Raw genomic sequence first — 25,765 nt, forward strand, 5'->3', positions numbered from 1 at the left:
CATCAGTTGCATAGAAAAGATTATTGGTCAATTTGGGTGCCTAGAAGTCTGACTTTCGATATGAGATGTTGACAAGAGATGTCTGGGAAACTACCCAGGCACCTTGGGATCCCATGGGAAGTCAAGTTTGGCACAGACTCTCCTAATAAAGAAAGCAGAAGGGCATCGCCAGACCCAGCTCAGGAAACCCAGAATGAGTCCCAAAGATCATCTTAGGGTATTTCTGATTGTTACACTATAATCTTAACTCTCCAGACTATCACACAGAATTTGCAATTCAGTAGACACTTATTCATGTTGGCTGGAAAAGGAATGAATTTATAGAGGATATCTGATGCTAAAGTTGAAAGCAACACTGAGAAATACACTAATACTTGAATTATTTGTTCTTTCTTTAAATGAAAAAAAAGTAGTCATCTTTATTTGCTAACCAATTCTCATGAAAGATCAAACCTTTCTATGAATCTATCAAGGGAAATACAGAGTGAGCCTGACTGGAGTAATGCTAAGAGGCTTTATCTTGGATATTGCTCATCAGAATGTTCTTTTGATTCCAATCACCTAATTGAATAGTTCCTTTAATCATAAAAGAAAAAAAGTACTCATTAAAAAACAATTTCTCACTGAGAACTGGAGGAATAAATAGAACACTGCCACTGATTTGAAGGCACATGAAGGAGCAGGAAGGCATGGCCAGGACTGAGTTTCCTGTTCAAATAGAGTTATCAGGCCAGGTTGGATGGCATCACCGACTCGATGGACATGAGTATGAGCAAGCTCTGGGAGTTGGTGATGGATAGGGAAACCTGGCATGCTGCAGTCTATGGGGTCACAAAGAGTTGGGCATGACTGAGCAACTGAACTGAACTGAACTGATCAGGACAGGTAGCTAAAGGAACACCTTTGGCTTTGGAAGATAAAGAAGCTTGATAACTCCTGGGTATATGCTGTCATTGGAAGCCAATGAGAAAGTGGTCTTAGTAGTGATAAATATGATCAGGGCATAATTCTCCAGATAAAACAGGACAGTTCACAGATAGTTTATATTCTATTGTTTCTAGTGGCTTAGTTAATAACCAGACACACTATGCAGACTATTTCTTCTGTTGGGTAATGATATTTGGAGATGACTCAGTGTTAGAGACTTTTGGTACTCTAAGTACAGATTATTAGGTTCAGTCTTACATACTGTACATTAAAAGTTGCATCTGGAAAAGTTACTTTACCATATACATATTTCTTCAGTGCTCCATAGCATCTAACATGAACCAGGATATTTACATTTAAAGTATCTGATAAGAATACTGATATGTTGGAATATTATCTTTCAGTAAATTTTTTGCTCAGTGAAAGTATGAGGTACAATTCAAGGATAACTCTGTTATTATTGAACAATTTATGGTGACAGAAGCACAAAATTAATCCATTTTTGTTGACAGCTTTGCAAGTTCTTTGAAATAAAAAAATAAAAAATGGGAAAAATGAGATTTAGCCATTCTATTGACAAGGATAGTAGAGAAATGGAACAAAATTATTATATTTACAGGACAACCTATAAGACCATAATTATGTGGTTCCTCTGAAATGCTATAGTAATGGACCACAGGACACTGTAAACAAGACACATCACTTAAAAAACTGTATACATCAACCTTAACAATCTTAGCACTGAAAGTATAAACAATACATAATGTTAATTTCAGCCTTCAAAAAGAAGACAGTAATAGGCACTGTTTAAAAGTTTTTAAAAGTACTTTCTTGCAAGTATAAATAAAATTCTTCAGTTCTCACAAATATGAGAGCAATGATAGACATTTAGGAAGTGCCTACGTTAAATTACCTGCTTACATAAAAAACTTATTTTTATTTTCTGATTTAAAGAGGCAAAGTGAAAAAGAACCTTGAAGTAGGATATCAACATTATGATTAAAGGGCCAATTATGTATATAATAATTTAACGGAAACTTCTTTTGCAGTGAGACAATTTCACACTAAAAATGTTATTACAATTATAGTTTAGAATTCTTTTAATTTTAAACCTGTGTTTATATTAGAAAAGTTACCTATAAGTACTTGGATATCCATTAATGAAAAACAAAAATAAAACCTCTTGATCATTCAGTGTTCTAGACTCAGCAATCATATTCATCACAAAAATAAAATAATGTGAGAATTTTTTTCACATCATTACTCTTCACATGATAAATAATGTTGTTTACATTTCACAAGCAAGTTTCAACTTCCAAAAGACACCATTTTGAGTATGTTTTCCCTTTGTGGAAGTCCATTCATAGAAAGAAATGTTTCTGAAATTATGACTAACTGATCATTATTTTAGGTGTCCATCACTTTCTTGTAAGTCATTGAATAAAAATAAAAGATGTTTATATAATTTCATATGACAAAGGAGTATATTTTACTCATACATTTAAAATTTTTCATTGGAAAAATATTAATAATAGGTATAATTAAAATTTGAAAAACATCAGTAACATTTAAGAATTTTGGAAGAGAAATTATTATAACTTGCTTGTGAATAATTTTTAAGACATAAATGAGAAATAAACTCTGTTATCTTAGCCCTTGTTTACCAATGTTAATATACAATATGTGTCAATGATGCCTTTATTCTACCATAACTTTGAGTAAATGTTCCCTTTAAATCTAATTATTTCTGTGTAAGCACAATTATTTTCACAATTGGTTGACTAGAGATAGTACTTTTATAATTATTTGTGATTACAGATAGAGATAAGGGGGAAATGCATAGTATGATGCCTATCTTTAACAATTTTTTTAATAAGATCAATCACAAATGACTATAAGCTAATTTATCTTATTTAGACTTCCAGATAGGTTTTTAATTTTTAAGCCAATCCCTTCTCACAGAAGGGTATTAATAAAATAGATTACAATAAGAAAACTAAATCTTGTCTAAGATTAAAGATTTGTGACAAAGTAGGAAGTAAAGAACAAGAATAAAAAGATAATTCTCAAAGTGGAAGGACGTTAATAATGATGTCCCCTGGAGATTTGAATCAGTAGCTTGTATCCTCAATATACATGTTAAAAATAATAGATGACAGTGAAGAACAAGCAGCTGAAATATGCTGATAGTATGTAATTACAATACTTAATTTTGGTAAAAAATTGAAGGAAATGGAGAATTGTAAGAAAGTATAATAAACTGGTGATTAAAGAACACAAAGGTAAATGAAATGTAATATAAAGCACAAAGTATTACATACCTTAAGAAATAATTTAAATTACTTGCACATCCTGATGGACTCTGCAACCTCTCAGGATATTATTTTGGACAATTCAATGAAAAAGAGCAATCAACTACAAATAAATCAATGCTACAACATGTTAAAAGCATAGCTAAAAAGTATAACAATATTAAATAGTTGATGATTGTAGCATGGCTTCTATTTTAGAATTACTGCCATTTTTAAAAGGTGAGGTCAGTTTCATATTCTTGTAACATGGAAAAGTTCAAACAAAGGAAAATACATTAACAAGATAAAATAGAAGTCAGTTACAATACAGAGAGCCAGCATAATGCTCCTACCTCTATTTTTTTGGCTAATGCCTGGCTTAAAAATATCAGTTCCAAAAGTGTGAGTGCTAATCTATAAATCTTTATAAACCATAGAACAGAAAAAAACATATAAAGCAGAGACATTTGCAAATGTTAAACAGAATAATGGAACGATTTAGTGAGTTTTCTGAAGGCCACAAAACAATCGAACAACCAGGCTGGGAAGGAACTTGGATCTCCTCCCTTCCAGCCATGGTTGAAAATTACCAGATGCTTTTTGCACCCTCTTTGTAGCACAAAAGCTAGTTTAGTGTTTCTGTTTCTAGTTTTCGAAACTCAATTTAAAAAAAAAGTTTTTTTTAAACTAACTTGAGTATTATAATTAGAAAATTAAGTTGTTGAAAGTGCTTTGTGGAAATGTGTACTAAAACATTAAAATTTATATTTGATACAAGATAGACATTTGATAGGCTCAATATAGATTAGAAAGTCACAAATACCCAGGTAACTAGTTTCAGAACTTGTAGCATCTCTACACTGACTATTTAAGATCATTAGCTTAACAGTAGACCAAAAACTGCTCCTCACAGTTTGGGAAATATAGATTACAATTAACTAAAGGTTTTCCTGACTTTTTCTTTAAATTTAAGTGCAAGTGATAGAGATTGGCTATATTCACATGAAATTGGGCTTTCCTGGTGGCTCAGATGGTAAAGAATCTGCCTATAATGCAAGCGATCCAGGTTCAGTCCCCTGGCTGGGAAGACCCCCTGGAAAAGGGAATTGCTAGTCACTGTAGTATTCTTGCCTGGAGAATCCCATGGACAGAGGAGCCTGGCTATAGTCCATGGGGTTGCAAAGAGTAAGACACTGCTGAGCAACTAACACAACAACAACAATGATAACATGAAATGCATCTGGAAACCTAAAAGACATTTTAGACAAATAAACTACAAAGTAAAAGATTTTTATTTCTAATAGACTTGACTATACACCATTCTAGGTATCTATTGATTTTTTTTTTATTCATCCAATCATCACTTTTACAAATATATATCTTTATCCTCAAGCCATTGTGTGAGGTGTCATAGAGGAAAAATTAATTAGATTTCTTACTGTCAGTTCTAAAAGACCAGGTTAAGAATCATTAACAGACAGGTTCACATTGTGGAAATTCAATCCTTATCCACTTGTGGAAGTTTCCTTACAATAAGGAATTAATGTTTCACTTTGGTAAAGGTTTTCTTGGTTTAAACATTGAGTATATTGCCATCTGATTACTCTTTCCAACCTTACACATAACTCAATTTTCCTTTTTTCTTTTAAACCTTTTACAGTATTTTTTCCAATTGCACAGTGCTATTTCTAGATTTGAAAAAAAATTGGCTTGTAGAAAAACATATCTGGTAAATTGTAATCCTTCTGAGGGTCCTATGGGAATACAGATAATAAGAAATGAGGAAACACTTAAATTAACAATTGTTGACAAGGTTTCCATATTTGAAAAAATTCAATGATGTGAGTAATGATGATATTCTAAGAAATAGTCACAGAGCTGGCCAAACACTTACAATTCAGTCACACTATCAACACCCAGGTGAGGAATCAGTATCCCAGGGGTCTCAGGAAGGGGGACCAGAAACTGGATGTATTTCTTGTATTAGTCTCTGTGGGCACCATAAATGCATTTATGGGAAAGGACTTCATTTCAGTTGTGTAATATTTTCCTATATTTGATGCTTTAAATATTAAAGATATCAAATACCCAATAGTTCTGAAATGTATGTTAGTGACTTTAACAACCCACTATGATCTACTAAGGCAAGCATTGTTATTTTCATGTAACAGTGGGTAAACTAGTCCCCAAATAGGTTAAACAATCTACTCATGATAAAAGTTAGAGTTAAACCCAGGTCTTTCACAGTAAATACTATCCAGAGCAAGCTTTAACCTGACCAAGAACCTTTCAAGGAAATCCTGTTTAATTTGGCACCTTACAGACAGACCCAAGATAGAACTAATCATGGATTTGATAAGATCTCACATTGTAGGATGAATGTCTGTACTAGTGTATTAAAACCACAATCAGGTAGACAGCTTAAAATGATTTTACTTCCATGTGTTATATTTAGGCCAAAATCAAGCTCTAAAGGATTGTTAAATTTTCAAAAAACTAGACATGTCTCCGTGGTACCCAAATAAAGAATGCCGCTAAAAGTTTATGCTTAAGGTCCTATATTTCTTTGAAAATACATCTTTAAACTATGATTTTCTCTCACAATTAAAATATTTGGATTGAAAATTCTAAATATTTTTCATTAACATAAAGACAACAGATTCAAAATTATTCAGTTATTATATTTATTTCTTATAGATATAAACTTTTTCAAGTAGTAAATTTTAATTTGATTAAGAAGAATAATCTTAAAACTATGAACATAATTAAATACTTCATGCTTACTTTTTGCTCTCCTGTATTTTCTTGATAAAAAGTAAATGAATAAACTTTTTTTTTTGAAATAAAAACATATGTAAAGGAAAAGTTTGGAGATTACTTTAATTGCACTTTAGCTAATTTTTGTTCATTGTTAAGCAATATATACATAAAGAAAAATAATATTTTTTTAAATTGGCTGCCTTCTATTATCTTTAGTATAAAAATTAAGCATGTGCAGATGATCTATGGAGTAAACTAATTTATGATAGTGATTTTAAAAGCAAGTACTGTGTTTCAGTTTGTAACTTGTCTCTGGAAACAATATATTTATACATTTATGTCTTTCAAATGATGAGTACACTCAATGACTGCATATGATAAGTATGATGCAACAACTTTGGAAAAACTAACTTTCCACCAATGGATCAGGTCATTGGAATAGCTCAAATTTTATCTTATAAAACCAGGTTTGTTACTTTTTCCCCCTTTTAAGCCACTCTTCATCTTGTCTTTCTTCTTTTTGTGAGTTTCAGCTGTGGTTTCTGTTTCTGTTCACACATCTAGAAGACATTCACACTCTCAGTCTTAAACCTACCCCTCAGCCTTAGCAAGTTCACCAGATTTCAATTTCCTTTAATTCTTTCTCCAATCTGTCCATATCTCCCCCACCTGAATATTCCCATCCTGGTTCAGGCAGTTGTAGTCTATTTCCTGGACTACTCTGGCTTCTCAGCCTTTGATGTCTCCATAACATCCCTCATTCAGACTGCTGCCAGAGTTTTATTCACTGAATCACTGTCTAGCTTTAAAAAGGAAAAAAAAAAAAAAAAGGAATCTTCAAAGAAAACCAATTACAGCAGAATAAAGTCCAAAGTTATTTTTCGTGGTATTTAGGGCATTTAAAACACCTTTCCAGACTCCCTGAGTAACAGTAACTGATGACTACTCATTTTTGCAGTAGCCTTCTCCGGGTGATACCACTGTACAAAGAATATAGCAGGTTGACTGAGAACAGTGATTCAGAAACAAAAGAGCCTGGGATTGAAAGTAACCAGCGACTTAAGACGCTGTGTATGATTTCAAGCAAATCACACAACACTTCTGTTCCTCATTTATTCTGGGACCATACTCAAGCACTTTTTGTAGGAATATAATTAAGCTAGAAAAGGGTTCAGAAAAAGAATTGAAAGCCAAGGAAATATGTCTATATATGGTAGATTAGTACATAGTTGAGTCACTCAGTTGTGTCCAATTCTTTGCATTCCCATGGACTGCAGCACGCCAGGCTTCCCTGTTCATCATCAACTCCTGGAGTTTACTCAAACTCATGTCCATTGAGTCGGTGATGCCATCCAACCATCTCATCTATCATCCCCTTCTCCTCCTGCCTTCAAACTTTCCCAGCATCAGGGTCTTTTCCAATGAGTCTGTTCTTCGCATCAGGTGGCCAAAGTATTGGAGTTTCAGCTTCAGCATCGCTTGTTTCAATGAACACTCAGGATTGATCTCCTTTAGGATGGACTGGTTGGATCTCCTTGCACTCCAAGGGACTCTCAAGAGTCTTCTCCAACAATACAGTTCAAAAGCATCAATTCTTCAGCACTCAGCTTTCTTTATAGTCCAAGCCTCACACCCATACGTGACCACTGGAAAAACCATAGCCTTGGCCACACAATCTTTGCTGGCAAAGTAACGGCTCTGCTTTTTAATATGCTGTCTAGGTTAGTCATAGCTTTTCTTCCAAGGAGTAAGCGTCTTTTAATTTCGTGGCTGAGGTCACCATCTGCAGTGATTTTGGAGCCCCCCAAAATAAAGTCTGCCACTGTTTCCACTGTTTCTCCATCTATTTGCCATGAAATGATGGGGCCAGATGCCATGATCTTAGTTTTCTGAATGTTGATCTTTAAGCCAACTTCTTCAATCTCCTTTTTCAATTTCATCAAGAGGCTCTTTAGTTCTTCTGCACTTTCCCATAAGGGTGATGTCATCTGCATATCTGAAATTACTGACATTTCTCCCAGCAATCTTGATTCCAGCTTGTGCTTCATCCAGCCCAGAGTTTCTCATGATGTACCCTGCATATAAGTTAAATAAGCAGAGTGACAATATACAGCCTTGACATCCTACTTTTGCTATTTGGAACCAGTCTGTTGTTCCATGTCCAGTTCTAACTATTGCTTCCTGACCAGCATACAGATTTCAGAAGAGGCAGGTCAGGTGGTCTGGTATTCCCATCTCTTTCAGAATTTTCCACAGTTTATTGTGATCCACATAGTCAAAGGCTTTGGCACGGTCAATAAAGAAGAAATAGATGTTTTTCTGGAACTCTGCTTTTTCAATGATCCAGCAGATGTTGGCAATTTGATCTCTGATTCCTCTGCCTTTTCTAAAACCAGCTTGAACATCTGGAAGTTCATGGTTCACGTATTGCTGAAGCCTGGCTTGGAGAATTTTGAGCATTACTTTGCTAGCATGTGAGATGAGTGCAATTGTGAGATAGTTTGAGCATTCTTTGGCATAGTCTTTTTTGGGATTGGAAAGAAAACTGACCTTTTGCAGTCCTGTGGCCATAGCTGAGTCTTCCAGATTTGCTGGCATATTGAAAGCAAATTTGGCCTTGGAATACAGAATGAAGCAGAGCAAAGGCTAATAGAGTTCTGCCAGGAGAACACACTGGTCATAGCAAACACCCTCTTCCAACAAGTCAAGAGACGACTCTACACATGGACATCACCAGATGGTCAACCCCGAAATCAGACTGATTATATTCTTTGCAGCCAGAGATGGAGAAGCTCTATACAGTCAGCAAAAACAAGACCAGGAGCTGACTGTGGCTCAGACCATGAACTCCTTATTGCCAAATATAGACTTAAGCTGAAGAAAGTAGGGAAAACCACTAGACCATTCAGGTATGACCTAAATCAAAACCCTTACAATTTTACAGTGGAAGTGAGAAATAGATTTAAGGGACTAGATCTGATAGACAGAGTGCCTGATGAACTATGGACAGAGGTTTGTGACACTGTACAGGATCAGGGAGCAAGACCATCCCCAAAAAAATAAATGCAAAACCATAACGTGGTTGTCTGAGGAAGCCTTACAAATAGCTGTGGAAAGAAGGGAAGCAAAAAGCAAAGAAGAAAAGGAAAGATATACCCATTTGAATGCAGAGATTCAAAGAATAGCAAGGAGAGATAAGAAAGCCTTCAGTGATCAGTGCAAAGAAATAGAGGAAAACAATAGAATGGGAAAGACTAGAGATCTCTTCAAGAAAATTAGAGATACGAAGGGAACATTTCATGCAAAGATGGGCTTGATAAAGGACAGAAATGGTATGGACCTAACAGTAGCAAAAGATATTAAGAAGAGGTGGCAAGAATACACAGAAGAACTGTACAAAAAAGTTCTTCACAACCCAGATAATCACGATGGTGTGATCACTCACCTAGAGCCAGACATTCTGGAATGTGAAGTCAAGTGGGCCTTAGGAAGCATCACTACCAACAAAACTAGTGGAGGTGATGGAATTCCAGTTGAGCTTTCTCAAATCCTAAAAGATGATGCTGTGAAAGTGCTGCACTCAGTATGTCTATATATAAGTACATGAATTATTGTGATTTGTGTCACTGTGATTTGTTTTAGTTGTTGCCCCACTAGTTTATTGGGCTTCCATAGTGGCTCAGACGGTAATGAATCTGCCTGTGACGCAGGTGCCTTGGGTTCGATTCCTGGGTCAGGAAGATCGCCTGGAGAAGGGAATGGCAACCCACTCCAATATTCGTGCCTGGAGATTTCCTAGGACAGAGGAGCCAGGCGGGCTACAGTACATGGGATCACAAAGAATCGGACCTGACTGAGTGACTCACACTCCACTAGTTTATTTTTATCTTCTTGGAGTCACAGCTTGTTCATCTTTGTGAATACAAAGTGGATTCTTAACATGCTTGTTCAATTAAACAGAATGCATACGAAATGTGACAAAGGTGTGCCCAACTGTTAAAAGGTCTAATGACTGATGTCCGAGACACAAAGATCAGTCATTTCTTTATACTACTTTATTGAGGTATAATATACATGTGATAAAATGCACAAATTTAAAGAGATGACTTCTGACACACCTATGCATTTAGGTAACCACCATACCAATCAAAATACAGAATATTCCCATTATCTCACATTTCCCTTCTCCCTCCCTGCAGTCAATCCCACACTCCACTTCAACCTCGAGGAACTACTTATCTGCTTTCTGTCTTATAGATCAGCCTCACCTGACAGTTATGTTTAACTTTTACACTAAAACTGTTTCCTTGTTTCAACCTAAATGATCTGAATCTATGTGATCAACTCATATATAGTAACATGAAAAGAAAGCTATATATGATGCACCAGGGGTTCAGGAGAGGAGACTGGTGAGCAGAAGGGTAAATTTTAGTTGAAAGTGGGAAAGATCATTTTGTACTTCGTAGACATTTAATTCTTGACACTTGTGTTTTTGGTTTGCTTGTTTTTCACTCATTTTAGACACAAGCCTAACCTGTAGGTAAGATAGCGTACTTTTTTATTCTTCGCTATGGAACCCTGAGTTCCCACAAGGTGCAGACTTAAGCTAGAAACCCAGGCCCTGTCGTTTGGAGCCAAGTTTCCAACCTACTTCTAAACCCACAGTTCTTTAGGGAAAAGTGTTAGTGAAGGGAGGGAAAAAAAAAAAAAAAAAAGACGTGTCCTGCGAATTGAGGTTGTAGGAAGGATCCCCTAAGATCTAGGCGGTTCTGGAAGTTCTTTCGGGGGGACGCTCCGCAGACATCTGGAGCGCTTTGACTTGGAGGTCTGCACCCTGGACCCTGCGCCCCGGCACCGGGCAAAATCCCTCCCCGCGGAGCGCACGGGGTTGGCGGCCCGCGGCGCGCACGGGGTTGGCGGCCCGCGGCCGGGAGGGGGTCAGGGTGGCGTAGGGGCCGGGTCCGGACGTGGCCTGCAGACTCAGCGCTGAACACACGCACTCACACAAAAGAGGCCGGAAAGTGGCGGGAGGAAGCGGCCGCGTCACGCGGGCCGGAGCCGGGAGCCTGGCGCGCCCGCCCCGCCGCGGCCCAGGTACTCGGCCCGCTGGTCCCGTCGCTCCGCCCGCGCCTCCGCCAGCTCCGCGGCGCCGCCAATGAGACTCCTCCCGCTCCTAGGTAAGTGCCCGTGCCCGGCGGCCGGGGCTGCCCCGACCAGCACCTGTGGGGAGTATGGTATTTCCAAGGTGGTACGCACGGGCCAAGTGCATTTCGCCAAGACTCCTGGGAGAACTGAACTAGCCCTTCCCAGGATGTTTTTCGCCTTGGCCTTTAAACGCTGGGGTTCGATATTCAGTACCCAGGAACTAAGTCATCTCTTTGTTCCTGCTGACCAAGTGCCCAAAGTCCCAGACTTTGACCTTTCTTCGGATTGTCCCTCAAAAAATCTGGGAACTTCAAACCATTAACACTTGTGAGAGGTTTCCTGGCCTTGTTTCAAGGGGACTGCTGGCCCAGACTTTGAGTTTCTTTAAAATCACCATTTTGATGATACTGTGCAGAAAGATAATAAATGACATCTTTGAAGCCAAATTAATTCTGGTTTAGACAGTATATACAGCCCTGTGTGAAGCTGGGATTTATAATTGAATGTTTAAGAATCTCTTGTTACCAGATAAGGCCAATTTATCTCGGATGACTGTTTTCAGAATAATGACTTGCATGATTCATAACTGTCCATCTCAAGCAGGCTTGTCTTGAGAAGGACTAGGACAACAATAAAAAAAAAGGAACGTCCTACGCTTTTCCTTATCTTTTCTTAACAGCCCGCAAAATACCATTTCCAACTTTGTTTACAAGAACTCTGAAATAAAGGCTTGTACTCTCTCATGCTGCGTGTTGTTGGTCATGTTTGAGTGGCGTCCTGTTTCTGGAAGCTCAGTCTTTGACAAGTACATTGAATTGTTTTTTGTTTTTTTTCCCTTCTAATGGGAAAAAGTATAAAAGAAACTTTATTATGGAAAAGGCAGAATTTTAAAAGATCTTTAGAACACAGGAAAAAAAACAAACCATTAATTGCATTTGTCCTCCTGGATGGTATCATCTTAAAACAACACAGATTTGACTTTGAAAAGACCCAGATACTCAGTACACCTTGATTTCTTTCTGCAGAGAGTCATTCCCAGGGTACGGATATTGTTTTACAGTCATGCAGCTACCTTTAAGAGTATCTCACCTCTAGGTGAAATGTCCAATGATGTTAGAATACTGTTTTCTTTATAGAGCCAGGTCGTTTATTACATTTCAACTTGGTTGAGGTTTACTTGATAAACGTTGAGAATGAAGAAAAGCGTTAATTCCTGCTTGTGTCCTGTTATTTACCTAAATTCTCCTTTGGGAAATTCTCATGAAGTATTTATCTAGATGGGAAAACAAAAAAAGAAGGGTATTAATGTATATATTGTCTAATTCAACAATGGAAGAAGGTTTTTCTTTTTGAAAAGCTGTATTCTCTACTTTCCTTAGTGGGTTTTTCCACTTTGCTGAATTGTTGCTGCGCTCAAAACTGTATCAAGACGCCTTGCCACCCAAATGCAAAATGTGAAATTCGGAATGGAGCTGAAGGCTGCTATTGCAACCTTGGATATTCAGGAAATGGCATCACAATTTGTGAAGGTAAACAATGTTTATTACCTCTTTTGTTGTGTATTTTAATATGAAGTTCTGATATAACTGCTTTTTTCCTAAGCTAGAAATTAAGTTTCCTTACTTTATACTGCTTGATTTCATGCTATTGGTTAAAAAAAAAAAAAAGCTTAATTAACTAAGCAATAAATTTGAACTTCGCAGGTCAAAATTTATACTTGATTATGGATTTTTGATGCTTCCATGCATATCTTATTGGGTTGGTTAGAAAGTAGTTCCATAAAATGGCATGGAAAAATCTGAATGAACTCTTGGCCAGCCCAGTAATTTGGGTAGATTGCCCTGGAACTTAAGTTGGAAAACTAGGTTGCAGAAAGCAGAGTCAATACTTTTAGGGGGAAAAGCACAGAGAATTCGTGAAGACCAGGCTATATCCATATGTGTTGCATTTAGATACCTTCCTTAGTACTTGAGTATCTAAATTTGAGAATACCCATTAAGAGATTAGAATTTTTTCTCTTGTGTACTCTGGACATATACCCTGGAGAGAGAGAGAGAGAGAGAAAATTTTGAAATATATTCTATTCTGAAATAGTAGATCTCATTTATGAAACTTTAGGGTAGAGCCCAGAAAAAGAACTCCAGGAAAGTTCCTTCGAGGTTACAATTTAGCCCGTTGGCTTGATGAACAGAACACCATCCGATAATCAAATATAAGTGATTTCTTATCTGTGGTCTTCATCATTACCATGCCTCTTCTTTCCTCAGTCTTTACTCAATCTTTATTCTCTCTTTCATTTTTAGTAGAATCTAGTTTAACTAGGTCAATAGGGCAAAATTCTCTGTAGGAGAAAGCAAGAAAAAAAAAAGTTCCAAGTTAGATAAATCAGTTTTAAAATATAATTAAATGTCAAGTTCAAATTAGAACTTTGTGGTATTACACTCCTAAATGTATTTAAGATAACATGAACTTTTTCTAATTAAGCCAGCATATTGTACATTGTTAATATTGTGTGTGTTTGCATATAGCATAAACAAGTTGCATCTTATGATTCAATTTGATAGGCTTTAAAAAATTAAATATGCAGTATATAGTAAGGCCAGACCTCATCATAATTAGTTTAATGTTTAAAAAATGTGGAGCAAAGCTACAGTTGCTTAATGGTGCATTAGATCAGGCATTTCTGCTTGTATATACAGCCAGGATTTGTAATTTACTATTGTACAAGCACTACAAAACTCTTTCCGTAAATAATCTTAAATTTTTATTGTGTATTTAATTGGATGGCATTATGGCAAGTTGATAGTTGAGTGACCTTCAAAATATGGCATCAGACATATTAGTGTGTTTTTCCACTAATCATTGCAAATTGTACCAGAGTACTTTATAAGCAGTGTTGCCTTTTTGTTATTTAGATACTTTTCAACTATCATGATTACCATCATTAACGCCAGTGATTTTTCACAATTTGAACCCTCATCAGTCAGCCAGTTCATAGTCATGTTTTTAATGATTTCTTTTGAAAACACATCTTCCATTATCCAATGCAATTGTTTTTCCCCCCTGCAGTTTAGTCAATAGCCAGCTGAAGGGCAGAAAATATTTTCCATTGAAAAATAAAAGTATTTCAAGACCTTTGGCCCTGCACTTCATTTTTAAACAGAACACAGTTTTTAATGGGAATTTTTTTCTTTTAAAATTCTTCTTAAATTCCCTTCTTATTTAAAGAATGGTACATATTCACTTGTGTTGATATTCACTATTTGAGGTTTATACTATCCTTTTAAATTGTTCAATCAGTGATTTTCATCTTTTTCACCTTTTATTAATTAACTAATTATTTATTTAATGAGTAATTAAAATTTATTAATTTTATTAATTACTTTTTTCAGTAAATACATTTACTCTGATTTTTGGAATTAAGACATTTTTAGCTTCTGAATCAGCTAGGTTATATTTTCGGCATGAATAATCTTGTTGCCTTTTTCTCATCTCTAAGGAGCTTCTCATCTTTCCTTATTTTTCTCTAAGATTGTTAGTAGACCACTATGAAATCATTGGACAGAATTTTTGTTACAGAGGATGCCTACATTTTGAGCAATGAAAATTGTTGTTTTTTGGCATTATAAATATCATCTTCATTCCCTAATAGCTCAGTTGGTAAAGAATCTATCTGGCTGCAATGCAGGAGACCCCAGTTTGATTCCTGGGGTGGGAAGATCCACTGGAGAAGGGATAGGCTACCCACTCCAGTATTCCCGGGCTTCCCTTTTGGCTCAGCTGGTAAAGAATCTGCCTGCAATGCGGGAGACCTGGGTTTGATCCCTGGGTTGGAAAGATCCCCTGGAGAAGGGAAAGGCTACCCACTCCAGTTTTCTGGCCTGGAGAATTCCATGGTTTGTATAGTCCATGAGATCACAAAGAATCGGACACAACTGATTTTCACTTTCATTATCTTCATAAAATTTGTCTTCCTCAAAGACCTCCCAAATAAATATCATGATAATAACCCAATACTAAATGTACACTGTTCCAAAAGCTAGTTTTGAATAAGTTATTTAGACTTTGGATTACACAGTCCCATAGAAACAAGTTTTAATAGTAGTGATTTTATCTCATTAATTATCTTTTTATTAAACAAGTACTTATTATGTTCATCATTATTATCATTATCACCATCATCATCAGGATAGTTAATATCTACTGTGCACTTAGTCTAGTATATTAATTAGCATAACACCTTCATCTATTATTATTCCCACTTTATCTATAAGAAAATAGTCTTAAGAAGGTTCAGTGAAAATCTGAAGTGACACAACAAATAAGTAGAGAAGCCAAGATTTGAACCCAAGTCTGTCTCACCCCAGTGCCTGTATTATTACTCACTGTGTTTGACCGTAAAGCCTCTGCTTATCAGATACTGCTATGCCCTTAGGTTAAAATTATAAGTAGGAAATTGACCTTGATTTCTAGTATATCTGAGGTCAGTCACAGAATTATATTAATAATTTGACACAATGTTATAAAGGGTATTGCTGCTAAGTCACTTCAGTCGTGTCCGACTCTGTGTGACCCCATAGACGGCAGCCCACCAGGCTCCCCCGTCCCTGGGATTCTCCAGGCAAGAACACTGGAGTGGGTTGCCATTTCCTTCTCCAATGCAAGAAAGTGAAAAGTGAAAGTGAAGTTACTCAGTCGTGTCTGACTCTTAGCGACCCCATGGACTGCAGCGTACCAGGCTCCTCCATCCATGGGATTTTCCAGGCAAGAGTACTGGAGTGGGGTGCCATCGCCTTCTCCAATAAAAAGTATTAGAAGAGGTAAATTTGAAATGGATAGTCAACTGCAAGGAACTTTGAGAGTGGAGGTGACATTTACGCTCAGAGTTGAGAATAAATTTGTTTTATTAAGATCAACTTATAAAGATCTTTATTAAGATTGACTTTTTAAGGTGAGCTTCCATGGTGGCTCAGTGATAAAGAATCTGCCTGCAATGCAGAAGGCCCAAGTTCGATCCCTGGGTCTGGAAGATCTGGAGAAGGAAATGGCAACCTATTACAGTATTCTTGCCTGGGGAATTCCATGGACAGAGGAGCCTGGTTAGCTCCAGTCCATAGGGTCACAAGGAATAGGACACGACTGAGCAACTAACACACACATTAAGATCAGCAAAGTGACAAAGAGAAGTCAGGCAAAAGGAGTCAGCAATAACAAAGGCCTAGAAGTTGAACATGTGTTTTGTTTGTTTGTTTTAAGGAGCTCCAATTATTTCATGCTGACTGTATATCACAATATATATTAGTTGAGGGATCAGTGGAAATTAAGTCAAGATGTCAAAGGTATGGACTTTGTTCTGTTCACCAAAAAAGAAACTTTGGTAGATATTAAGTAGCTGAATTACAATGATAAGACTGTTGATATTAGAAAGATGACTCCCTTAGGTAGAGTAAGAATGGATTAGTGAGGGTCAACCCACAAAAGGCCATTTACCCAACCTGTAAAACCAATAATCATTTATATTTGTACAGTTCATTATAATTTATACTGCCTCTACCCAGTGTATCTTTAATTCTTATATAAAGCTTTTGAAATATAAACTAAAGATTCTTTTTTTTACTGACAAACAGCAATATAACTGGGTATAGCTATTAATAGCTTCTGTGGAGCTCCATGCTACAGCCTTCACATATGAGAGAAGTAGGACTCTAGAAGCTTAAGTGAGTTTTCCAGGATCCCAAGGCTAATGTGGTAAACCTAGGACTCAAACCTGGGAATCTCAGCCTTCTCTAGATTACCAAAAATGTCAGTGTATTACCAGTCACCTGACATAATCCGGGTAGTACAGATTTTTAAATCAAATTGTTAGAACAGAATCATTTTAACAAGAGTTTATTTATTACCACTTTATTGAAGTATTAATGATAATTTATTTACACACTTATCTTTATGCTGACATCTAAGTACATTTTAAGATAGGGGGTGAGAGAGATTGTGTAGAAATTTTGGGGTACATTTAAACGCTATTGAAATTGTTAATATTTAACTCTAAAATGTAGGTGATTCTTTAAATATATATTACTATTACTCTTCCTTATGGTTCTCAGTACATTTTTGGTTACCTTCTAGTGTACAGTAGTTTACAAATATAGGAAGTTAAAGATCCCTTCTCTCCCAGGTAATTATGTTATAAAAGGGAAGAAGGTAGGAATGGCTGAAATCATCTTTGGGTACACCTAAAACACTGTTGCTTGAGTTGGAATCAACTGAGCTATGAGAAGCAAGAAGCAGGAGCTAGGTGGAGGATGCAGTTCAGCGCATGTTTGGGTGAGAGGATGGGGGCGGGTAAGAAAATAATCTCTACTCTCATATCAGCTCACTAAGAGGGGCAATATTGTTGGAAGTTTCCTGTAGTCAGAATGGGTAGGAGGAAAACACTTGCCCCAGGTAGGAAGAGGAAGGGTCAGGAAGGATGTAATTGACTGCTTGTATGCATGCATAAAATTTTTTCACAGCTCAGACATGCCATTATGAACCACATCACAGGCACTTTACAAAAAATAATGAAGTCTTGGTGCCTGACTCAAGGAGACACACTGCATGATTAAAATGTAGTTTTTCATTATTATCTAATAACCATATGTATGCTTGTAAAATTCAACTGGAAGAACATCGTCATAAACTAGAGAGCAGTATCAGGCTGGTAAAGGTAGAGAGAACAGTGTGACAATAGCTATCTAAGAGCAGAATGTGGGAGAAATATTAATTAAAATAATCCACTAACATGAATCTGCCCAGGATAAAATAGAAGTGCTGAGAACATGTAATTGCTTCCATAACAATTTTTTTTTTTTTTTAGTAATAAAGAGGGTACTCATCAAAATAGGCAAAGCAACAGTCATCAAAACGGACACAAAGCTTGCAAAATGTATATGTTGTATACATGCACATCAGTTAACACAGTTAGGTATACTCTAAACTATGTCCTACAAATAATAACTGTAGTTATAAGTATTTAATGAAGTAATAATGTCTGTAATAAAAATGTGACCAGAAAAATAACTCTTTATTCACATCTGAATGATATTTCATATTTAATAATGATACATACACATAGTCATGACTTTATGATGTGTATATGTATATACACATATATATCTTTTGTCTTTTATGAAGTATAATTATATTCTGCATGTAAACAGTTTTTAAGAACAAGCATGCTGAACATCTAATGGGTGTCATTCATTTCTCACCCAAGTAAATACCATTGTAAGATGGTTCATTTATGAACATGATGCTCTCAGTGCTCAAAACTGTTCTCGGACTTTTATTTATAATTTATATATATGATATAAATTGAATTTAAATTATTCAAATATATGCTTTTTTTCTCTATCCTCAATGGAAGTGAGATTTTGAGAGGGATTTTGAGGCAATGAGATTTGTTTAATTTTCAGAAACAACTAAGAGAAACTTTTAGCCAAATCTGATGGGTAAAGTAGAAGATTAAATGCCAAAATGATGTTAAGAAAATGGTGTGTGGTTATAAATTAATATGAGGTGAAATATTTTTCATGAGTAGCATGGAATGAAGACTTTTTTGGTTTTGAAATATTTTGACATTGCATGTATAGCAAGGTCACTGTGAATAAATACACTGACATTCAAGTTGTTAATTTTCATTAAGGTGCTTATGTTCTGTTATTTGTTTAAATATAGATGTATCATATTCATGCATTCAATTCATAGCCATTATCTGTTCTTCATGAATATAATTCCAAAGGGCATTGTTAATATCTCTAGCTCTAAAAGTAACAAAGATAAGCCTAATACATTGATGAATTAGATTCTGTATCAACTTATTTAAAAATGTTTTCACTGATACAAATATTTTATAAAATAAACATTACAGTGTAGGACAAAATGTCATAATATGTGTCAGCGCATTTTTGGGGGAACAGAGCAAGCATTTTCATATATGATAAAGCATCATCATTACCTTTAAAATGACTGAGAAAAAAGCAAAATGATTTACTCATTCCAGCAGTTAGAATATTCATTTTGTCCCTGTCATTTTTTAAACCTGTTATAGTTTTGAAAGTTTAAAAGTTGGTACCCTTAATAATTTAATATATCAACATTCTATTTCTGTTACCAAAAAAGATGGTCCATCAGTTTAGTTTTATCATGATCAGGCAAGTTAAATAGTCTGGCTACCTAAGTGAGTATTTATTAAGTCAGTTTGGAACAAACACAAAGAAAGTTAATCTTTAAAATATAACCATATTTGCCTTTTGTGGAGTTATAAACCCAGAAGGTACAGTGGATCAAAACTGTCTGGATCAGTTTCCACCAGAGAGGTGATTTTTCACAGCAGATTCTGAATCTTGTCTTTTTTGTCTTAAGGCTGCAAATGGGTATCTATTGAATATTTGATTTTCATTCTCATCTGGCATAATCAGCACTTCCAGTAGTTTATCTGCAGCTTTCCTTATGCTTTTATATTTAGTACTTGTAGCTCAGCCGGTAAAGAATCTGCCTGCAATGCAGGTGACCCGTGTTCAATTCCTGGGTTGGGAAGATCCCCTGGAGATGGAAATGCAGGCTATATACAGTCCATGGGGTCACAAGGGTCAGACACGACTTAGCGACTAAACCACCACCACTCCCACCACCACCTTTTGTGATCTCGGAGCTTAGGAGCAGAGAATTTAGTAGCAGCCAGTGCCAGCATTTTCTTTCATTTCTTCCTTTCTCTTTCTTTTTTTTCCCGCCTCTTTGTCCTCCTTCTCTACCTTCCTCTCTTTCCTTTTCTCCAGTCCTTGGAAGGAGGTGTCTTATGATTTTTGTCGTTATTCAGTCAACCAGTCTTGTCCAGCTCTTTGTGATCCCATGGACTGCAGCAAGCCAGGCCTCCCTGTCTCTCACCGTTTCCCAAAGTTTGCACGAGGTCATGTCCATTCATTGCTTCAATGAGGCCATGTCATCCTTTGACGCCCTCTTCTCCTTCTACCCTCAATCTTTCCCGGCATCAGGAACTTTTCCAATGAGTCAGCTGTTTGTATCAGATGACCAAAATACTGGAGTTTCCGCTTCAGCATCAGTCATTCCACTGGATATTCAGGGCTGATCTCCCTTAAGATTGACTGGTTTAATCTCCTTGCTGGACAAGGGACTCTCAGGAGTCTTCAGCACCACAGTTTGAAGGCATCAATTCTTTGGTGCTCCGCCTTCTTTACGGTCCAGTTCTCGCAACTGTACATGACCGTTAGGAAGACCATAACCTTGACTATACAGACCTTTGTCAGCAGAGGAATATCTCTGCTTTTCAACACACTGTCTAGGTTTGTCATTGCTTTTCAGACAGGAAGCAAACGTCTTCTTATTTCATGGCTGTAGTCACCATCTACAGTGTTTTAGAGCCCAAAGAAGAGGGAATCTTACTGCTTCCACCTTTGCCCCTTCTATTTGCCATGCAGTAATGGGGCCCGGGTGCCATGGTCTTCATTTTTTTAATATTCACTTTTAAGCTGGCTCTTTCATTGTCCTCCCTCACACTCATCATGAGGCTCTTTAGTTCCTCTGCTTTCTGCCATTAGAGTGATATCATCTGCATATCTGAGGTTGTTGATGTTTCTCCCGCCTATCTTGATTCCAGCCTGGCATTTCTCATGATGCACTCAGTATATAGATTAAATAATCAGGGTGACAGCAGGCAGCCCTGAAGTACTCATTTCTTGATCTTGAACCAGTCTTTTGTTCCATACAGAGTTCCAACTGTTGCTTCTTGACCCGCATACAGGTTTCTCAGAAGAAAGGTAAGATGGTCTGGTATTCCCATCTCTTTAAGAGCTTTCCACAGTTTGTTATGATCCACACAATCAAAGGCTTTGGCATAGCAGATGAAACAGGGGTAGATGTTGTTCTGGAATTCCCTGGCTCTCTATGATCCAGTAAATGTTGGCAGTTTGATCTCTGGTATGGCTTTTAAGAAATACTTAAAGAATATTTGAAGATTTAGAAATCTATGTCTCAATAACATTACATCCACATTTTCTTTCATATGTGAAATATTACTAAAAATTTTTGAGGAAGTAAATTTTTTATAAAACAAATGTATTTTTATACCCTCCAGACGAATTTCTTAGGAAATGAATAATAATGCAAAATTGAAAATGTTTGAACTCTAATCTGCTTCTAGATAGCTGTGTATCAAGTGTTTTTAAAGTGAGGTGCCTATTTCCTTGTGACTTCTTGTACTAAATGGAAAATGTAACCTATTAAAAAATGATAGTCTAAATTAACCCAAGGCTTACATTCCAGGATGCATGTTTTCTGTGAACTTCATCCAAATAAATAAAACACCTTTGCCAATTTCAGAAATTCTTTTCCTTGTAACTAGAAGTATGACCTCTTTCATCTATTGTCAAGGGAGGTTACACAATAGAGAAAACAAACTCAAGCACAATAATTAGGTAGAATGTCCTCAAAAACATCCACTACATAAAATTACAAACTCTTTTACCCTATAAAAAGAGAAAAATAAAGGAATAAACCATTATAAAAACTTTAAGCTAATATTTTATTATTAAAAAGAGAAGGAAAAAAGGACTTGTGTCATCTGAGTTTTGCTGATCAACTCCACAGTTTTAAATCTGAAAAGTTCTCTAATGTAATTTGACAGTGTCATTTTTCAGGAATAATTTTTCTGAGTCATCCTGTTTCATGTTTATCTCATAGGACAATTATGAGAATGAATGAGATACAAACTAAGAAGTAATCTGAGACCTTAAAAAAGAGTTTAACATGGATATATGATTCTGGATTTTCCCAACCAATTTATAGTGAAATATGAAAATGTTTCTTCATGTAGAAGTCTCATTTGTCTTTAATTACTTTTTAATCAGTATTAGCTAGATGGATTCATTGCATATTTAGAATCAGAAAAGTAATATCAGATAACTAATGGCACAGAGAATTAAACAGAAATAGTAAATATCAACAGAGAACTTCTGAGTTCTAATATCAATAATCAAAAAGACTTATTCAAATTTCTATGTTAAATCAACCCTAGATAAGACTTACTATCTGAGTTAACATCAAAGTATTGACTTTTTTTTCCAATGAAGACTATCGATTTCTTTTTTATTGCTGCAGATTAAAATGTTGATTCTTCATACATATTATATATATACATACATATATATATATATATATATATCAGTTCAATCGCTCAATTGTGTCCGACTCTTTGCGAGTGAACCCATGACTCTTTGCCTCATGAACCACAGCACACCATGCCTCCCTGTCTACCACCAACTCCCAGAGTTTACCCAAACTCATGTCCATTGAGTCAGTGATGCCATCCAACCATCTCATCTTCTGTTGTCCCCGTCTCCTCCTGCCTTCAATCGTTCCCAACATCGGGGTCTTTTCAAATGAGTCAGCTCTTCGCATCAGGTGGCCAAAGTATTGGAGTTTCAGCTTCAGCATCAGTCCTTCCAATGAACACCAAGGACTGATCTCCTTTAGAATGGACTGGTTGGATCTCCTTGCAGTCCAAGGGACTCTCAAGAGTCTTCTCCAACACCACAGTTCAAAAGCATCAATTCTTCTGCACTCAGCTTTCTTTATAGTCCCAGTCTCATATCCATACGTGACCACTGGAAAAACCATAGCCTTGACTAGACGGACCTTTGGTGACAACGTCTCTGCTTTATAATATGCTATCTAGGTTGGTCATAACTTTCCTTCCAAGGAATAAGCGTCTTTTAATTTCATGGCTGCAATCACCATCTGCAGTGATTTTGGAGCCCAAAAAAATAAAGTCTGCCACTGTTTCCACTGTTTCTCCATCTATTTGCCTTGAAGTGATGGGACCGGATGACTTGATCTTAGTTTTCTGAATGTTGAGCTTTAAGCCAACTTTTTCACTCTCCTCTTTCACTTTTGTCAAGAGGCTCTTTAGTTCTTCTTCACTTTCTGCTCTAAGGGTAGTGTCTTCTACATATCTGAGGTTATTTATATTTCTCCCAGCAATTTTGATTCCAGTTTGTGCTTCATCCAGCCCATCGTTTCTCATGATGTACTCTGCATATAAGTTAAATAAGCAGGGTAGTTACCTGTGAAATAATTCCTTCTTAGTGTAGTTGTAGCCGAGTGGTTAAGGAGATGGACCAAAAATCCACTGGGGTCTCCCCGCGCAGGTTTGAATCCTGCCGACTACGTGGTAGTTACCTGTGAAACAGGTATATATATACCTGTGTGTGTATACACACATATATACACTGACTTACTGACTTCCTAGGTGGCTCAGCCATAATGTGTCCACCTTCCAACTGAGGAGACACAGGAGACTGAGTTTAGTCCCTGGGTTGAGAAGATCCTCTGGAGGAGTAAATGGCAACCCACTCCAGTATCTTGCCTGGAGAATCCCATGGACAGAGGAGCCTGGCAGGCTACATTTCATAGGGTCACAAAGAGTCGGATACTCAGTGAGCAACTGAGCATGCACACACATGCATGCACACACACACACACACACACACACTCTTGTAATATGTGCTACTGGTGATAAAGCATCAACAGCAATAAAATTAGATACCATTTTTCTAGAATTAGTTTTCTTTTTTTGCATGCTGAGTGAACAGGGCAGTTCTACCATTTATACTTTCTGTTCAGCTGTATCTTTAGGAAATTCTAGGAAACTTAAGGTGGCTCAGACAATGAAGAATCCACATGCAATGCAGGAGACCTGGGTTTGATCCCTGGGTTGAGAAGAGGTCTTTGAGAAGGGCATGGCAACCCACTCCAGTGTTCTTGCCCCCATGGACAGAGGAGCCTGATGGGCCATAGTCCATGGGGTCACAAAGAGTCAGACACAACTGAGTGACTGCACACAGCAGAGGAAATTTAAAGGGCGGTGCTAGTGGTAAAGCAACTGTCTGCCAATGCATGAGACATAAGACATAGGAGTTTGATCCCTGAGTTGGGTAGATCCCCTAGAGGGCGAAACAGCAACCCACTCAAGTATTCTTGCCTTGAGAATCCCCTGGACAGAGGAGCCTGGCAGACTACTGTCCATAGGGTCACAAAGAGTTGGACTTGATGGGAGCGACTTAGCACACATACACACAGGAAATTTAAATTAAATGAAAATTGTACTCTAGATGTGGGATTTTCATATATTTTAAACCTCTTTTGCTTTTCAAGAAAATATTAGTATAAAGAACAAAGAAATTTGGAATTAGCACCTTTAACATCACAAAGTGACTCACTGAGTCTCAATTTTTTTGTTTTATTATAGTTCCCTATTTAAAATATTTCAGTATTTTAAAATTGCTGATTTCATTTTGCAAAATTGATAATATTTCTTTTGTTCTTGGAATGTCAATTTTCTACAGTCCCAGTTTTAATAGGGCACCAACATACTTTATAGCCAAATCCCAGTCATTTGGAAGCAAATTAACCAGATTATCATTTTCCCATTATTTCTCTTCTTCCTTATTTGGTCTCTTTAATGCTTGAATAAGTAACTTCAGATTTACAGCTTATTCACAAAAAGAGTAATAATACTGATGATAATTTGAGTGCTTTCTCTGAGCTACCTTCTATTCTAAGCACTTTACATGAATTTACAAATTTAATCTTCGTAACAACTCTGAAATAAAAGCTCATATTATCCTCAATTTATAGATTAAGTAATTTTCCCCAAGGAAACACATTCAAACAGTCGCCTTGTATGATCCTCAAACTACTATGTGAGGTAAATCTGCAAATAATGAAATTGAATCTCATTAATAAAAAATGAATTATTGTAGTTCTTCCCCTCCCACCTTGATTCTGCTTTATTTTTTTCCAGTACATTATCAAAACAACGGATAAAAAGAAAAAAATCTGTGGGGTACACATTTATGACACTTTAGGAATCAGTGCAGGGAAGTTAAAACTATTTACAAGCTTTAATATTTTGATGAAATTCTTAGACCAGGGACAGTTATTTCACTCCTGTTTATCTATGTCTTTAAAGCCCAGTGAATTGACAATAAAATCAGTGAAATCAGAGAGGATTCATGAGAAGTCTACAAATTAAGAGCCAACTTCTCAAAGCAGAATCTTGTGCTACAAGTGGGATAGTTAAGTGTACACAGAGCAGGCTTCAGTGAAGATGGTGTCTTTTCCCTGTGGTGGTCATATTCTTTCTCTCGCCCAGAAAGGGAGGAGAAACTTAAGTGATTGGTTGACATTATTTTCCTAAGGCTATGCAGATTGGTCTATTTCCCACTGGTGTTTTCTCCCAAATGAAGCCAAGAAAATACTCTCAAAGAAAACTTTGTCATCTGCCTGCCATCACTGAAGTTGAAAATTAATACCATCTTTCTGCCCATTCTCCACCTATGCTAATTAGAATAATGCTGGAAACTTCCTATGGCACACCCACATATACAGGAAACTCAGAACTCTTGTGCTAAAGAATTTGTAATTGTCTGGCAGACAAAATGTAGGCCAAAATACCTGTGATAATCAACATTGTTCTTTAGTTATAAACATGACGGTCATTTAAGGATAACCAATTACTGGAGAAAAGCCAAAAATACAAACACAAAGATGAATAAACAGAACAACTGGCCTAAGAAAGATACTTT

The 25,765-nt window shown here is 36.6% G+C and overlaps 1 protein-coding gene and 1 non-coding gene across 4 annotated transcripts in view; both read left to right on the plus strand.

Annotated features, from left to right (window-relative positions):
- Positions 1 to 11,064: 11,064 nt before the first annotated feature.
- ADGRL4 (adhesion G protein-coupled receptor L4) overlaps positions 11,065 to 25,765 on the plus strand; it is a 141,185-nt gene continuing 126,484 nt past the window's right edge. For 2 of the 3 annotated variants that reach the window (XM_061121552.1, XM_061121553.1), the window contains exons 1-2: positions 11,065 to 11,155; positions 12,503 to 12,652. In XM_061121552.1, coding sequence (XP_060977535.1) covers positions 11,134 to 11,155; positions 12,503 to 12,652 — 172 coding nt within the window. In that variant the 5' untranslated portion in view covers positions 11,065 to 11,133. Of the gene's footprint in view, positions 11,156 to 11,892; positions 12,164 to 12,502; positions 12,653 to 25,765 lie in introns of those variants that run through there. The other variant, XM_061121554.1, reaches the window with a different exon arrangement.
- On the plus strand, positions 23,266 to 23,347 carry TRNAF-AAA (transfer RNA phenylalanine (anticodon AAA)). Its single transcript has one exon. It is a non-coding gene; the product is annotated as a tRNA-Phe (tRNA).

This window comes from Dama dama, chromosome 20, assembly GCF_033118175.1.
Source record: "Dama dama isolate Ldn47 chromosome 20, ASM3311817v1, whole genome shotgun sequence".
NCBI lineage: Eukaryota > Metazoa > Chordata > Mammalia > Artiodactyla > Cervidae > Dama > Dama dama.